Genomic DNA, 17,887 nt, shown 5'->3' on the forward strand with positions numbered 1-17,887 from the left:
TAATCTCCCCCCCCCCTGCAGTGCACATGATTTTGTCCATTTGCTAACAAATTTGCTGCTATGATCAGGTCTGAATTACCCCCCTGATGTACCCACTACTCTCCTGTAGTCAGACAGCAGAGTATCTAAATTATGGATAATTATTCTGTTTTCTTACAAATGTATTAAAAATTTCGTAAGACAGTCTACAAGCATTTATAGGCGAGAGTCATGTTTATTTTCACCTAACTATGCAGACTCCCAGAATTAGAGTTGGAAAAAATAAAACAATTTACATTTTATTATAAAATAAAAACCACAATGAAGCAACAATGCAGCAAAGATCCTCCTGCTGCCACAGCTGCACTTCCAGAATACACAAGTTATCGTTTCTTCCATGTAAACTTCCTGCGGGCACCCTCCTGGCCAGGTTTCTTCCGTTCCTTCCTACGTGGATCTGCAGTGAGCAGTCCAGCTGAAAGAAACCATTCTCAGAATCAGGCATAAATAGCTGAGCACGCATTAAGTGAAAAAGAACAGAATTAGCGAAAAACGTACCATTACAAATAGTATTTTTATAGATCATTTAACCTTAATGTTGTATTGCCCTTTATAACTTTCAATCAATTCTTTTGATTCCTTTTTCTCTTCCTTTTTCCCCCTCAGCCAAATAGTCTTCTATAGACTCATTTTAAACATAATAAAAATTCTGAGATGCCACTGGAAAAAAAAAATTGAGATGCTCACTCTGCTGAAATGCAGACTCCCACTTACATTTTGCCAACAGTACTATAATTACAATTGTATTTGAATGTTCTAAAAACAGTACACTATGACCAAACTTAGCAATGGAAACTAGTATCGACATTTCTGTACAACAAAGAGGCAAAAAAAAGTTCCACATTACTAAAACTGTTAAGTTATTTATACTGTCCACCAAACATGGACCTTGCACTCCTGACAACTGGATAAAGAATGCTTCTTTCTCTAACGTCCTAAGTGGATGCTGGGGACTCCGTAAGGACCATGGGGAATAGCGGCTCCGCAGGAGACTGGGCACATCTAAAGAAAGCTTTAGGACTATCTGGTGTGCACTGGCTCCTCCCCCTATGACCCTCCTCCAAGCCTCAGTTAGATCTCTGTGCCCGAACGAGAAGGGTGCACACTAGGGGCTCTCCTGAGCTTCTTAGTGAAAGTTTTAGTTTAGGTTTTTTATTTTCAGTGAGACCTGCTGGCAACAGGCTCACTGCATCGAGGGACTAAGGGGAGAAGAAGCGAACTCACCTGCGTGCAGAGTGGATTGGGCTTCTTAGGCTACTGGACATTAGCTCCAGAGGGACGATCACAGGCCCAGCCATGGATGGGTCCCAGAGCCGCGCCGCCGGCCCCCTTACAGAGCCAGAAGACAGAAGAGGTCCGGAAAATCGGCGGCAGAAGACATCCTGTCTTCACCAAGGTAGCGCACAGCACTGCAGCTGTGCGCCATTGCTCCTCAGCACACTTCACACTTCGGTCACTGAGGGTGCAGGGCGCTAGGAGGGGGCGCCCTGAGCAGCAATAAAAACACCTTGGCTGGCGAAAATACATCACATATAGCCCCCAGGGCTATATGGATGAATTTTAACCCCTGCCAGAATCCATAAAAAAGCAGGAGAAAAGTCCGCGAAAAAGGGGCGGAGCCTATCTCCTCAGCACACTGGCGCCATTTTCCCTCACAGCTCAGTTGGAGGGAAGCTCCCCTGGCTCTCCCCTGCAGTCACTACACTACAGAAAGGGTTAAAAAAAGAGAGGGGGGCACTAATTAGGCGCAGTATTAACAATACAGCAGCTATAAGGGGAAAAACACTTATATAAGGTTATCCCTGTATATATATAGCGCTTTGGTGTGTGCTGGCAAACTCTCCCTCTGTCTCCCCAAAGGGCTAGTGGGGTCCTGTCCTCTATCAGAGCATTCCCTGTGTGTGTGCTGTATGTCGGTACGTTTGTGTCGACATGTATGAGGAGAAAAATGATGTGGAGACGGAGCAGATTGCCTGTAATAGTGATGTCACCCCCTAGGGGGGTCGACACCTGAGTGGATGAACTGTTGGAAGGAATTACGTGACAGTGTCAGCTCTGTATAAAAGACAGTGGTTGACATGAGACAGCCGGCTACTCAGCTTGTGCCTGTCCAGACGTCTCATAGGCCGTCAGGGGCTCTAAAGCGCCCGTTACCTCAGATGGCAGATATAGACGCCGACACGGATACTGACTCCAGTGTCGACGGTGAAGAGACAAATGTGACTTCCAGTAGGGCCACACGTTACATGATTGAGGCAATGAAAAATGTTTTACACATTTCTTATAATACGAGTACCACCAAAAAGGGGTATTATGTTCGGTGAGGAAAAACTACCTGTAGTTTTCCTGAATCTGAGAAATTAAATGAGGTGTGTGATGATGCGTGGTTTTCCCCCGATAACAACTGATAATTTCTAAAATGTTATTGGCATTATATCCTTTCCCGCCAGAGGTTAGGGTGCGTTGGGAAACACCCCCTAGGGTGGATAAAGCGCTCACACGCTTGTAAGGGCTCTACCCTCTCCTGAGATGGCCGCCCTTAAGGATCCTGCTGATAGAAAGCAGGAGGGTATCCTAAAATGTATTTACACACATACTGGTGTTATACTGCGACCAGCAATCGCCTCAGCCTGGATGTGCAGTGCTGGGTTGGCGTGGTCGGATTCCCTGACTGAAAATATTGATACCCTAGATAGGGACAGTATATTTTTGCCTATAGAGCATTTAAAAGATGCATTTCTATATATGCGTGATGCACAGCGGAATATTTGCCGACTGGCATCAAGTCTAAGTGCGTTGTCCATTTCTACCAGTAGAGGGTTATGGACACGTCAGTGGTCAGGTGATGCGTATTCCAAACGGCATTTGGAAGTATTGCCTTAATAAGGGGAGGAGTTATTTGGGGTCGGTCTTTCAGACCTGGTGGCCACGGCAACAGCTGGGAAATCCACGTTTGTACCCCAGGTCGCCTCTCAACATGAGAAGACGCCGTATTATCAGGCGCAGTCTTTTCGTGGACAAGCGGGCAAAATGTTCCTCATTTCTGCCCCGTGACAGAGGGAGAGGAAAAAGGCTGCAGAAATCAGCCAGTTCCCAGGAACAGAAACCCTCTCCCGCCTCTGCCAAGCCCTCAGTATGACGCTGGGGCTTTACAAGCAGAATCAGGCACGGTGGGGGGCCCGTCTCAATGAATTTCAGCGCGCAGTGGGCTCACTCGCAAGTAGACCCCTGGATCCTTCAGGTGATATCTCAGGGGTACAAATTAGAATTCGAGACGTCTCCCCCTCGCCGTTTTCCTAAAGTCGGCTTTACCGATGTCTCCTTCTGACAGGGAGACAGTTTTGGAAGCCATTCACAAGCTGTATTCCCAGCAGGTGATAATCAAGGTACCCCTCCTGCAACAGGGAACGGGGTATTATTCCACACTGTTGTGGTACCGAAGCCGGACGGCTCGGTGAGACCGATTCTAAATCTAAAATCTTTGAACACTTACATACAGAGGTTCAAATTCAAGATTGAGTCACTCAGAGCAGTGATTGCGAACCTGGAAGAAGGGGACTATATGATGTCTCGGGACATCAAGGATGCTTACCTTCATGTCAAAATTTACCCTTCTCACCAAGGGTACCTCAGGTTTATGGTACAGAACTGTCACTATCAGTTCAGACGCTGCCGTATGGATGGTCCACGGCACCCCGGGTCTTTACCAAGGTAATGGCCGAAATGATGATATTCCTTCGAAGGAAGGGAATTTTAGTTATCCCTTAATTGGACGATTCCCTGATAAGGGTAAGATCCAGGGAACAGTTGGAGGTCGGTGTAGCACTATCTCAGGTAGTGTTGCGGCAGCACGATTGGATTCTCAATATTCCAAAATCGCAGCTGGTTCCGACGACTTGTCTTCGGTTCCTAGGGATGATCCTGGACACAGTCCAGAAAAAGGTGTTTCTCCCGGAGGGGAAAGACAGGGAGTTATCCGAGCTAGTCAGGAACCTCCTAAAACCGAGCCAAGTCTCAGTGCATCAATGCACAAGGGTTCTGGGTAAAATGGTGGCTTCCTACGAAGCAATCCCATTCGGCAGATTCCACGCAAGAACTTTCCAGTGGGACCTGCTGGACAAATGGTCCGGGTCGCATCTTCAGATGCATCAGCGGATAACCCTGTCACCAAGGACAAGGGTGTCCCTCCTGTGGTGGTTGCAGAGTGCTCATCTTCTAGAGGGCCGCAGATTCGGCATTCAGGACTGGGTCCTGGTGACCACGGATGCCAGCCTGCGAGGCTGGGGAGCAGTCACACAGGGAAGGAATATCCAGGGCTTATGGTCAAGCCTGGAGACATCACTTCACATAAATATCCTGAAGCTAAGGGCCATTTACAATGCTCTAAGCTTAGCAAGACCTCTGCTTCAAGGTCAGCCGGTGTTGATCCAGTCGGACAACATCACGGCAGTCACCCACGTAAACAGACAGGGTGGCACAAGAAGCAGGAGGGCAATGGCAGAAGCTGCAAGGATTCTTCGCTGGGCGGAAAATCATGTGATAGCACTGTCAGCAGTATTCATTCCGGGAGTGGACAACTGGGAAGCAGACTTCCTCAGCACGACCTCCACCCGGGAGAGTGGGGACTTCACCCAGAAGTCTTCCACATGATTATAAACCGTTGGGAAAAACTCGACAGGTATTGCGCCAGGTCAAGGGACCCTCAGGCAATAGCTGTAGACGCTCTGGTAACACCGTGGGTGTACCAGTCAGTGTATGTGTTCCCTCCTCTGCCTCTCATACCCAAGGTACTAAGATTGATAAGATGGAGAGGAGTAAGCACTATATTCGTGGCTCCGGATTGGCCAAGAAGGACTTGGTAACCGGAACTTCAAGAGATGCTCACGGAGGATCCGTGGCCTCTACCTCTAAGAAGGGACCTGCTCCAACAAGGACCCTGTCTGTTCCAAGACTTACCGCGGCTGCGTTTGACGGCATGGCGGTTGAACGCCGGATCCTGAAGGAAAAAAGGCATTCCGGATGAAGTCATCCCTATCCTGATCAAAGCCAGGAAGGATGTAACCGCAAAACATTATCACCGCATTTGGCGAAAATATGTTGCGTGGTGCGAGGCCAATAAGGCCCGACGGAGGAAATTCAACTGGGTCGATTCCTACATTTCCTGCAAACAGGAGTGTCTATGGGCCTGAAATTGGGGTCCATTAAGGTTCAAATTTCGGCCCTGTCAATTTTCTTCCAAAAAGAACTAGCTTCAGTCCCTGAAGTTCAGACGTTTGTAAAAGGGGTACTGCATATACAGCCTCCTTTTGTGCCTCCAGTGGCACTTTGGGATCTCAATGTAGTTTTTTGGGTTCCAAAAGTCACATTGGTTTGAACCACTTAAATCTGTGGAGTTAAAATATCTCACATGGAAAGTGGTCATGCTGTTGGCCCTGGCCTGGGCCAGGCGCGTGTCAGAATTGGCGGCTTTATCCTGTAAAAGCCCTCATCTGATTTTCCATTCGGACAGGGCGGAATTGAGGACTCGTCCTCAGTTTCTCCCTAAGGTGGTTTCAGCGTTTCACCTGAACCAACCTATTGTGGTGCCTGCGGCTACTAGGGACTTGGAGGACTCCAAGTTGCTAGACGTTGTCAGGGCCCTGAAAATATATGTTTCCAGGACGGCTGGAGTCAGAAAATCTGACTCGCTGTTTATCCTGTATGCACCCAACAAGCTGGGTGCTCCTGCTTCTAAGCAGACTATTGCTCGTTGGATTTGTAGTACAATTCAGCTTGCACATTCTGTGGCAGGCCTGCCACAGCCAAAAATCTGTAAATGCCCACTCCACAAGGAAGGTGGGCTCATCTTGGGCGGCTGCCCGAGGGGTCTCGGCTTTACAACTTTGCAGAGCAGCTACTTGGTCAGGAGCAAATACGTTTGTAAAATTCTACAAAATTGATACCCTGGCTGAGGAGGACCTGGAGTTCTCTCAATTGGTGCTGCAGAGTCATCCGCACTCTCCCGCCCGTTTGGGAGCTTTGGTATAATCCCCATGGTCCTTACGGAGTCCCCAGCATCCACTTAGGACGTTAGAGAAAATAAGAATTTACTTACCGATAATTCTATTTCTCGTAGTCCGTAGTGGATGCTGGGCGCCCATCCCAAATGCGGATTGTCTGCAATACTGGTACATAGTTATTGTTACCAAAAAATCGGGTTATTGCTGTAGTGAGCCATCTTTTCTAGAGGCTCCTCTGTTATCATGCTGTTAACTGGGTTCAGATCACAAGTTGTACAGTGTGATTGGTGTGGCTGGTATGAGTCTTACCCGGGATTCAAAATCCTTCCTTATTGTGTACGCTCGTCCGGGCACAGTATCCTAACTGAGGCTTGGAGGAGGGTCATAGGGGGAGGAGCCAGTGCACACCAGATAGTCCTAAAGCTTTCTTTAGATGTGCCCAGTCTCCTGCGGAGCCGCTATTCCCCATGGTCCTTACGGAGTCCCCAGCATCCACTACGGACTACGAGAAATAGAATTATCGGTAAGTAAATTCTTATTTTACTATGCGGTGTGCCCATTATACCATGGGAGTCACCCAGTGATTATAATTATCTGGTGAGATGTACAGTATCAAGCCTTCTAAAGAGTGGAGAATTAGCCAATAGCATCTAATCAGATTCTACCTATCATTTTACAGACTGTACTTAACTAAGGCTACAGTAGCTAGAAGCTGGTTGCTATGGGCAAATTCACCACTCTTCAGAAGGGTTAATACATCTCCCCCTGCATATCTTATTTACTTTTGGAAAAGCCCATACTTTATTTCCCTTACTGGAAAATGAACCCAGTGTAATTGTGGCACTCTGATCTAACACCCTAACTACCAGTCCATTCAATCATGTCGTATAGCAGAGAGAACAGTCCCAGTCTTCTTTGTCAAAAAGGTTATTTCTATCAATTTATGCACAAGAGCAGGCAAATAGTACAAGTACATCCACAGACATTACATTGTTTGTCAGTTCACACTGATATAGCAGTTATGAGGGCTTCTCAGCCTTACCTTAAATTAGTGATGAGCGGGTTCGGTTCCTCGGAATCCGAACCCCCCCGAACTTCACCCTTTTTACACGGGTCCGAGGCAGACTCGGATCCTCCCGCCTTGCTCGGTTAACCCGAGCGCGCCCGAACGTCATCATCCCGCTGTCGGATTCTCGCGAGATTCGGATTCTATATAAGGAGCCGCGCGTCGCCGCCATTTTTCACTCGTGCATTGGAAATGATGGTGAGAGGACGTGGCTGGCGTCCTCTCACTTTGTTTCAGGGGGCTGCAGTGCAAATATCTTTATTCTGGGGACCAGCAGTATTATAGGAGGAGTACAGTGCAGAGTTTTGCTGACCAGTGACCACCAGTATTATACGTTGTCTGCCTGAAAAACGCTCCATATCTGTGCTCAGTGTGCTGCATATATCTGTGCTCACACTGCTTTATTGTGGGGACTGGGGACCAGCAGTATTATATAGGAGGAGTACAGTGCAGAGTTTTGCTGACCAGTGACCACCAGTATTATACGTTGTCTGCCTGAAAAACGCTCCATATCTGTGCTCAGTGTGCTGCATATATCTGTGCTCACACTGCTTTATTGTGGGGACTGGGGACCAGCAGTATTATATAGGAGGAGTACAGTGCAGAGTTTTGCTGACCAGTGACCACCAGTATTATACGTTCTCTGCCTGAAAAACGCTCCATATCTGTGCTGCATTGTAGTATATAGTAGGAGTACAGTGCATAATATTGCTGACCACCAGTATATAATATATAGGAGTACGGTACAGAAGGCCACTGCTCTACCTACCTCTGTGTCGTCAAGTATACTATCCATCCATACCTGTGGTGCATTTCAGTTTTGCACAGTTTGCTGACCACCAGTATATAATATATAGCAGTACGGTACAGTAGGCCACTGCTCTACCTACCTCTGTGTCGTCAAGTATACTATCCATCCATACCTGTGGTGCATTTCAGTTGTGCGCAGTATATATAGTAGTAGGCCATTGCTATTGATACTGGCATATAATTCCACACATTAAAAAATGGAGAACAAAAATGTGGAAGGTAAAATAGGGAAAGATCAAGATCCACTTCCACCTCGTGCTGAAGCTGCTGCCACTAGTCATGGTCGAGACGATGAAATGCCATCAACGTCGTCTGCCAAGGCCGATGCCCAATGTCATAGTAGAGAGCATGTAAAATCCAAAACACAAAAGTTCAGTAAAATGACCCAAAAATCTAAATTAAAAGCGTCTGAGGAGAAGCGTAAACTTGCCAATATGCCATTTACGACACGGAGTGGCAAGGAACGGCTGAGGCCCTTCATGGCTAGTGGTTCAGCTTCACATGAGGATGGAAGCACTGATCCTCTCGCTAGAAAAATGAAAAGACTTAAGCTGGCAAAAGCACAGCAAAGAACTGTGCGTTCTTCTAAATCACAAATCCCCAAGGAGAGTCCAAGTGTGTCGGGTGCGATGCCTGACCTTCCCAACACTGGACAGGAAGAGGTGGCGCCTTCCACCATTTGCACGCCCCCTGCAAGTGCTGGAAGGAGCACCCGCAGTCCAGTTCCTGATAGTCAAATTGAAGATGTCACTGTTGAAGTACACCAGGATGAGGATATGGGTGTTGCTGGCGCTGAGGAGGAAATTGACAAGGAGGATTCTGATGGTGAGGTGGTTTGTTTAAGTCAGGCACCCGGGGAGACACCTGTTGTCCGTGGGACGAATATGGCCATTGACATGCCTGGTCAAATTACAAAAAAAATCACCTATTCGGTGTGGAATTATTTTAAGACAAATGCGGACAACAGGTGTCAAGCCGTGTGTTGCCTTTGTCAAGCTGTAATAAGTAGGGGTAAGGACGTTAACCACCTCGGAACATCCTCCCTTATACGTCACCTGCAGCGCATTCATCATAAGTCAGTGACAAGTTCAAAAACTTTGGATGACAGCGGAAGCAGTCCACTGACCACAAAATCCCTTCCTCTTGTAACCAAGCTCCTGCAAACCACACCACCAACTCCCTCAGTGTCAATTTCCTCCTTACACAGGAAAGCCAATAGTCCTGCAGGCCATGTCACTGTCAAGTCTGACGAGTCCTCTCCTGCCTGGAATTCCTCCGATGCATCCTTGAGTGTAATGCCTCCTGCTGCTGGCGCTGCTGTTGTTGCTGCTGGGAGTCGATAGTCATCCCAGAGGGGAAGTCGGAAGACCACTTGTACTACTTCCAGTAAGCAATTGACTGTCCAACAGTCCTTTGCGAGGAAGATGAAATATCACAGCAGTCATCCTGCTGCAAAGCGGATAACTCAGGCCTTGGCAGCCTGGGCGGTGAGAAACGTGTTTCCGTTATCCACCGTTAATTCACAGGCAACTACAGACTTGATTGAGGCAGTGTGTCCCCGGTACCAAATACCATCTAGGTTCCATTTCTCTAGGCAGGCGATACCGAAAATGTACACAGACCTCAGAAAAAGAGTCACCAGTGTCCTAAAAAATGCAGTTGTACCCAATGTCCACTTAACCACGGACATGTGGACAAGTGGAGCAGGGCAGACTCAGGACTATATGACTGTGACAGCCCACTGGGTAGATGTATTGCCTTCCGCAGCAAGAACAGCAGCGGCGGCACCAGTAGCAGCATCTCGCAAACGCCAACTCGTTCCTAGGCAGGCTACGCTTTGTATCACCGCTTTCCAGAAGAGGCACACAGCTGACAACCTCTTACGGAAACTGAGGAACATCATCGCAGAATGGCTTACCCCAAATGGACTCTCCTGGGGATTTGTGACATCGGACAACGCCAGCAATATTGTGCGTGCATTACATGTGGGCAAATTCCAGCATGTCCCATGTTTTGCACATACATTGAATTTGGTGGTGCAGAATTATTTAAAAAACACAGGGGCGTGCAAGAGATGCTGTCGGTGGACCGAAGAATTGCGGGCCACTTTCGGCATTTAGCCACCGCGTGCCGAAGACTGGAGCACCAGCAAACAGTCCTGAACCTGCCCTGGCATCATCTGAAGCAAGAGGTGGTAACGAGGTGGAATTCAACCCTCTATATGCTTCAGAGGATGGAGGAGCAGCAAAAGGCCATTCAAGCCTATACATCTGCCTACGATATAGGCAAAGGAGGGGGAATGCACCTGACTCAAGCGCAGTGGAGAATGATTTCAACATTGTGCAAGGTTCTGCAACCCTTTGAACTTGCCACACGTGAAGTCAGTTCAGACACTGCCAGCCTGAGTCAGGTCATTCCCCTCATCAGGCTTTTGCAGAAGAAGCTGGAGACATAGAAGGAGGAGCTAAAACAGAGCGATTCCGCTAGGCATGTGGGACTTGTGGATGGAGCCCTTAATTCGCTTAACCAGGATTCACGGGTGGTCAATCTGTTGAAATCAGAGCACTACATTTTGGCCACCGTGCTCGATCCTAGATTTAAAACTTACGTTGGATCTCTCTTTCCGGCAGACACAAGTCTGCAGAGGTTCAAAGACCTGCTGGTGAGAAAATTGTCAAGTCAAGCGGAACGTGACCAGTCAACCGCTCCTCCTTCACATTCTCCCGCAACTGGGGGAGCGAGGAAAAGGCTAAGAATTCCGAGCCCACCCGCTGGCGGTGATGCAGGGCAGTCTGGAGCGAGTGCTGACATCTGGTCCGGACTGAAGGACCTGCCAACGATTACTGACATGTCGTCTACTGTCACTGCATATGATTCTCTCACCATTGAAAGAATGGTGGAGGATTATATGAGTGACCGCATCCAAGTAGGCACGTCAGACAGTCCGTACGTATACTGGCAGGAAAAAGTGGCAATTTGGAGGCCCTTGCAGAAACTGGCTTTATTTTACCTAAGTTGCCCACCCTCCAGTGTGTACTCCGAAAGAGTGTTTAGTGCAGCCGCTCACCTTGTCAGCAATCGGCGTACGAGGTTACTTCCAGAAAATGTGGAGAAGATGATGTTCATCAAAATGAATTATAATCAATTCCTCCGTGGAGATATTCACCAGCAATTGCCTCCAGAAAGTACACAGGGACCTGAGATGGTGGATTCCAGTGGGGACGAATTAATAATCTGTGAGGAGGGGGATGTACACAGTGAAAGGGGTGAGGAATCGGACGATGAGGAGGAGGTGGACATCTTGCCTTTGTAGAGCCAGTTTGTGCAAGGAGAGATTGATTGCTTCTTTTTTGGCGGGGGCCCAAACCAACCAGTCATTTCAGTCACAGTTGTGTGGCAGACCCTGTCGCTGAAATGATGGGTTTGTTAAAGTGTGCATGTCCTGTTTTTACAACATAAGGGTGGGTGGGAGGGGGTGGGAGGGCCCAAGGACAATTCCATCTTGCACCTCTTTTTTCTTTCATTTTTCTTTGCATCATGTGCTGTTTGGGGACTATTTTTTTGAAGTGCCATCCTGTCTGACACTGCAGTGCCACTCCTAGATGGGCCAGGTGTTTGTGTCGGCCACTTGGGTCGCTTAGCTTAGTCATCCAGCGACCTCGGTGCAAATTTTAGGACTAAAAATAATATTGTGAGGTGTGAGGTGTTCAGAATAGACTGACAATGAGTGGAAATTATGGTTATTGAGGTTAATAATACTATGGGATCAAAATGACCCCCAAATTCTATTATTTAAGCTGTTTTTGAGGGGTTTTTGTAAAAAAACACCCGAATCCAAAACACACCCGAATCCGACAAAAAAATTTCAGGGAGGTTTTGCCAAAACGCGTCCGAATCCAAAACACGGCTGCGGAACCGAATCCAAAACCAAAACACAAAACCCGAAAAATGTCCGGTGCACATCACTACCTTAAATAAAGGGTGTTTGTTTCCCTTAAATGACTATGAACTTCAAAACTCACAAGAAGTTTCATTTGTGGAGCCTAGTAATAATCTTACACTCTGAAGCCTACAGCGACCCAATTATAACTAGCACATCTTATTTTCTATAAGGAACTGGCTCTCACCTTGCCTCATAGCCTCTATCTCATTCTCAGAGATAAAACTGAGAAGTGCCCTTGATACGGCCAGACGGATGGCCCCAGCTTGTGACGATCTTCCACCGCCAGTAACAGTACATTCTACATCATGCATCAGAAGTCTGTCAAGGAACTGAAATGGGAACATAAGCTGCTCTCTGGAAAAAGGGAAAAAAAGTAGTCATGTCACAATTGTAGAATTGCATAGTACATAACCTAGCACCTCCTGACAAACCACACTTACATATCATTCTAAATTTCTATCTACACTCTACTGCGACCTTTTGAAGTTAGCAATGTTTTTATTTTTTAAGCAATAGGGTTTTAATTAAATACTGTACACTTCCTATCTGTACAAGGCTTTGTACATGGCAATAGTACTAAAAATACACCCCTTTCCTGGACAATTGTACTGTATATATCAGGCATTCAATTCTTGTACAGCAGTTGATACTAGTGCATGATAGTATTTACATTGGACTTCACATTATGAAGATCAGTAGTATTACCACTCTTTCCCAATAGGGGGTGCTGCAGAGACACACATGGAAAGTACAATGCATGAAACCACTGCAGCTGGAGATGTTTATAAAAAAAATAAAAGATGTAAAATCAAACAGAAAAAACAGCGTCTTCTTTATGAAACAAGACCTAGATTACTACACAAAGGCTGAAATCACACAGTCTATGGACAACTGAAGAAGAAACCTATTTATGGTAGAGATATGCGGGTTCGGATTTACTCTGTTCTTAAAGCCAGAATTAACGAGAGTTGGGATTTATCCAGATTTTTCTTATTGGCTAACCAAAACACGTGACATCCGAGAGCCAATAAGATAAAGTTTTGAGATCCAGGTAAATCCGGGTGAATCTCTACTTTATTGTAGAGATATAGAAAATCTGTTTTTATCTTTGTCGTTTGCCCTCTTCTAGAACCATTGTATACTGGAAAGAAAAGTTGTTTGTATACAGATAATTTTAAAGGAAGGAATAAATGAATAGGACATTGTTTGAAAAATAGGATTTTAATTACCTACCGGTAAAATCCTTTTCTCGTAGTCCGTAGAGAATACTGGGGTCCATTTAGTACCATGGGGTGTAGATGGGACTACTAGGAGCCATGGGCACTATAAGAATTTGATAGTGTGCGCTGGCTCCTCCATCTATGTCCCTCCTACCAGACTCAGTCTAGGAAACTGTGCCTGAGGAGACGGACATACTTTGAGAGAAGGATATAAAGGATAGTGGCGAGATTCTGAACCAGCACACATAAGAGGAAAGCCAAGCTAACCAAACTTGAAACAGGAACAGCAACGGTTGAACCAACATTACTTAACTTAATGCAGGAAAAACGAAGCACTGGGCGGGCGCACAGTATCCTCTATGGCAGTGATTTTCAACCTTTTTCAAGTCGTGGCACACCGACCAAGATTTTTAAATTGCCAAGGCACACCATCAGTTCCCCCCACCCCCCCAAAAAAAAAAAAAAAAAAAACCACACGTTGGCTCCCATGGGGGGGAAAAACACACACACACACACACACACACACACACACACACACACACACACACACACACACACACTGGCCCCCACAGTAATTAAACAAATGCATTGGCCTCTGCAGCATACTTGCCTACCTGACCCTCTCCATGAGGGAGAAAATGCTCTGTTCCTGGACTTTCCTGGTAATGTATGATTGCCATCACCTGTGGTGAAACACCTTTCTTATCAATTAACTAGCTCACCACAGGTGATGGCAATCATACATTACCAGGAAAGTCCAGGAACAGAGCATTTTCTCCCTCATGGAGAGGGTCAGGTAGGCAAGTATGCTCTGCAGTAATTCCACACATTGTCCCCCCCCCCCACAGTAATACCACACATGGCCCCCCACAGTAATACCACACATGCCCCCCCCCACACACACACACACACACACACAGTAATACCACACATTGCACCCCAACAGTATTTCCACACATTGACTCCCACAGCAATTAAATTAATACAAATTCACTGGCTCCTGCCTGGGAGTCAGTGGATATGAGGCTCATGTTTCACTCTCCCTGCCTCAGGCACTGAAGTTTATGCAGCCGGAGAAGCAAGGAGCAGCATGGGGTGAGAGCGGGCAGTTCATATTTCCCTCTCCCTGCCTCCGTGTCTGCAGTGTATGCAGTCGGAGGACCAAGGAGCAGCACGGGGTGAGAGCGGGCAGTTCATATTTCCCTCTCCCTGCCTTCGCATCTGCAGTGCATGCAGCCGGAGGTGAGACAGCGGGCAGGTTAGCGGGCGGGCTGGACATGGTATGTGTGACGAGTCACGCTGCGTCTCATAGGTTACAGGCCAGCGCAGTCAAAACCAGATAGTCGGCGGCTAGGCATCAGGCAACTGTGGCGGCACATCTGAGAACCGCTGGCGGCACACTAGTGTGCCGCGGCACAGCGGTTGAAAAACACTGCTCTATGGACTACGAGAAAAGGATTTACCGGTAGGTAATTAAAATCCTATTTTCTCTTACATCCTAGAGCAATGGTCTCCAACCTTAATTGGGGTGTGAGCTACTTTCGGAAAATAAAACCTCTGAAGGAGCTACCCCCTTCCCCCCAATGCGCTTGCGTTCCAGTAAAAGTGGGCGTGGCCTCACAACTACCAGTAATACCCCCCCTGCGTAGTGCCAGATACACAAATAATGCCCCTCAGCAGTGCCAGATACAGAAATAATGCCCCTCAACAGTGCCAGATATACAAATAATGCCCCCCAGCAGTGCCAGATACAATGCCCCCACCAGTGCCAGGTACAATTCGCCCCGCAGTGCTATTTAAAATGCCCCCCGCAGCGCCAGATAAAATGGCCCCCCCATCCCGCAGTGTCCGATACAGTGCTAACCCTTGCTGGCTTCTTCTACTGCCGCCGGTGCTACTCCTCCTTTATGAGGGACAGAAGGGGAGCGGCTGCGGTGAGCGTGACAGAGTCTCTGGCGGTGGGCATTTAAAATATGGTGCCGGTAAGTGAGCCAACCAAAAAACTCGCGGTCCGGCAGCCAATCAGGTGCCGCCACTGACGGTCCATGCGCTCTGATTGGCTGACAGCCGGCACCATATTAAAAATGAAGGGAGGAGGAGTGACAGTGACTGCCCAAGCCCATGCGCTCTGTGAGCTACCGAAAATACTACGGCGAGCTACGGGTTGGAGATCACGGTCTTAGAGGATACTGGGGTCCATTTAGTACCACGGGGATGTACCAAAGCTCCTAAACTGGGTGGGAGAGTGCCGAGGTTCCTGCAGAACTGATTGACCAAACTGAAGGTCCTCAGAGGCCAAATTATCGAACTTGTAGAACTTAGCAAACGTGTTTGAACCTGACCAAGTAGCTGCTCGGCAGCGCTGTAAAGCAAAGACACCCCGGGCAGCCGCCCAGGAAGAACCCACTGACCGAGTAGAGTGGGCCTGTACAGATTTTGGACATGGCAAACTTGCCGTGGAATAAGCATGCTGGATAGTAAGTTAGATCCAGCGTGCAATAGTCTGCTTAGAAGCAGGACACCCAATTTTATTGGGATCATAAAGAACAAACAGCAAGTCCTTCTTTCTGTGACGAGCTGTTCTTTTCATATACACCTTCAAAGCCCTCACAACATCCAAAAACTTTGAAGTAGCAGAGGTGTCGGTGACAACCGGAACCACAATAGGTTGGCTGATGTGAAACGAAGACACTACCTTAGGAAGAAATTGCTGACGAGTTCGGAGTTCACCCTCTGTCCTGATGGAAAAAAGAACAGGGACTTTTGTGAGACAAAGCTCCCAGCTCCGACACACGTCTTGCTGAAGCCAAGGCCAACAGTGTGACGGTCTTCCACGTAAGATTTTTTACGTCCACCTCCTGTTAAGGCTCAAAGCAGTCCATTTGGAGGAAATGGAGCACCACATCGAGATCCCAAGGTGCTGTGAGAGGCACGAAGGGAGGTTGGATTTGTAGAACACCTTTCAAGAACGTCTGGAACTCAGGGAGAGAAGCCAATTGTTTCTGAAAGAAAATGGACTAGGCTGAAATCTGGACTTTTATGGAGCCCAGACGTAGGCCCACATCCACACCTGCCTGCAGAAAGAGCAAGAAACATCCCAGATGAAATTCCACCGCAGAATAATTTCTGCTCTCGCACCAAGAGACATATTTCTTCCAAATACGGTGGTAATGTTTAGACGTTAACCCATTCCTGGCTTGGATCATAGTCGGGATAACCTTGTTAGGGATCCCTCTCCTGGCTAGAATCAGCCGTTCAACTTCCATGCCGTCAAACGTAGCCCCGTTAAGTCCTGATAGGTGAACGGGCCCTGTTGCAGAAGATCCTCGCGATGAGGTAGAGGCCACGGATCTTCAAGGAGCATCTCCAGAAGGTCCGCGTACCAGGCCCTTCTTGGCCAGTCTGGAGCAATTAGAATTGCTTGAACCTTTTCCCTTTTTATTCTTTTTAGAATTCTTGGGATCAGAGGAAATAGATGGTGTACGTGTTTCCTCTGATAGACCCATGGAGTCGTCAATGAGTCTACCGCCACCGCCTGTTGGTCTCTCGACCTGGCAAAATACAGCTGGAGCTTCTTGTTGAGACGAGAGGTCATCATGTCGATCTGTGGTTATCCCCATCCACTTGTCAAGCACCTGAACACTTCCAGGTGAAGGCCCCACTCCCCCGGGTGCAGGTCGTGTCTGCTGAGGAAGTCTGCTTCCCAGTTGTCTACTTCCGGAATGAAGACCGCTGACAATGCCACAGCGTTTCTCTCTGCCCAGAGGAGAATTCATGACACCTCTGACATTGCTGCTCTGCTTTTCGTTTCGCCCATTCGGTTTATGTACATTACTGCCGTCACATTGTCCGACTGGACCTGAATGGCCGGATCTTGAAGAAGATGTGAGGCCTAAAGAAGGGCGTTGTATACGGCCCTGAGTTCCAGAATGTTGATTGGAAGGACGACTTCCTGACTTGACCATCTTCCTTGAAACGGCACCCCCTGAGTGACTGCTCCCCAACCTCTGAGGCTTGAGTCTGTGGTTAGCAGAATCCAGTTCTGAATTCCGAACCTCTAACCCTCGACGAAGTGAGAAGTCTGTAGCCACCGCAGAAGGGAGATCCTGGCTTTTGGCGACAGACGGATCCTCTGGTGCATGTGAAGATGCGATCCGGACCATTTGTCCAACAGACCGAGCTGGAGGGGTCTTGCGTGAAACCTTCCGTATTGAAGAGCCTCGTAAGAGGCCACCATTTTCCACAGAAGGCAAATGCACAGATGCACAGATAGCAGGGTTGGCTTCAGGACATCTTCAACCATCGACTGGATTACTAATGCCTTTTCCAATGGAAGGAACACCTTCTGCGACTCCGTATCCAGTATCATTCCCAGGAATGGAAGCCTCCGTGTTGGCTCTAGCTGAGATTTCAGAAGGTTCAGAATCCACCCATGATCCTGGAGAAGTTTGGTTGAAAGAGCAATTCAGCAACCTCTCCCTGGACGGTGCTTTTATCAGGAGATCATCCAGGTACGGAATTATGTTCACTCCCTGTTTGCGGAGTAGAAACATCATCTCTGCCATCACCTTGGTGAACACCCTCGGTGCCGTGGAGACACAAAATGGCAGGGCCTGGAACTGGCAGTGACAGTCCTGCAGTGCAAACCGTAGATAAGCCTGATGAGGCGGCCAGAACGGAACATGAAAGTACGCATCCTTGATATCCAGAAACACTAGGAATTCCCCCTCCTTCAGACCTGAGATCACCGCTCTCAGAGACTCCATTTGAATTTGAACACTCGTAAGTACGGGTTCAACAACTTGAGGTT

At 47.7% G+C, this 17,887-nt stretch overlaps 1 protein-coding gene across 1 annotated transcript in view; it reads right to left on the bottom strand.

Moving 5' to 3' along the window:
* Positions 1-262: 262 nt before the first annotated feature.
* MRPS9 (mitochondrial ribosomal protein S9) overlaps positions 263-17,887 on the bottom strand; it is a 216,974-nt gene continuing 199,349 nt past the window's right edge. The window contains exons 10-11 of the mRNA XM_063953421.1: positions 12,042-12,211; positions 263-454 (exon numbers count right to left, since the gene is read on the bottom strand). Of these exons, the coding sequence (XP_063809491.1) occupies positions 363-454; positions 12,042-12,211 (262 nt within the window). The 3' untranslated portion in view covers positions 263-362. The remainder of the gene's footprint in view (positions 455-12,041; positions 12,212-17,887) is intronic.

This window comes from Pseudophryne corroboree, chromosome 2 (assembly GCF_028390025.1).
Source record: "Pseudophryne corroboree isolate aPseCor3 chromosome 2, aPseCor3.hap2, whole genome shotgun sequence".
NCBI classification, from domain to species: Eukaryota; Metazoa; Chordata; class Amphibia; order Anura; family Myobatrachidae; genus Pseudophryne; species Pseudophryne corroboree.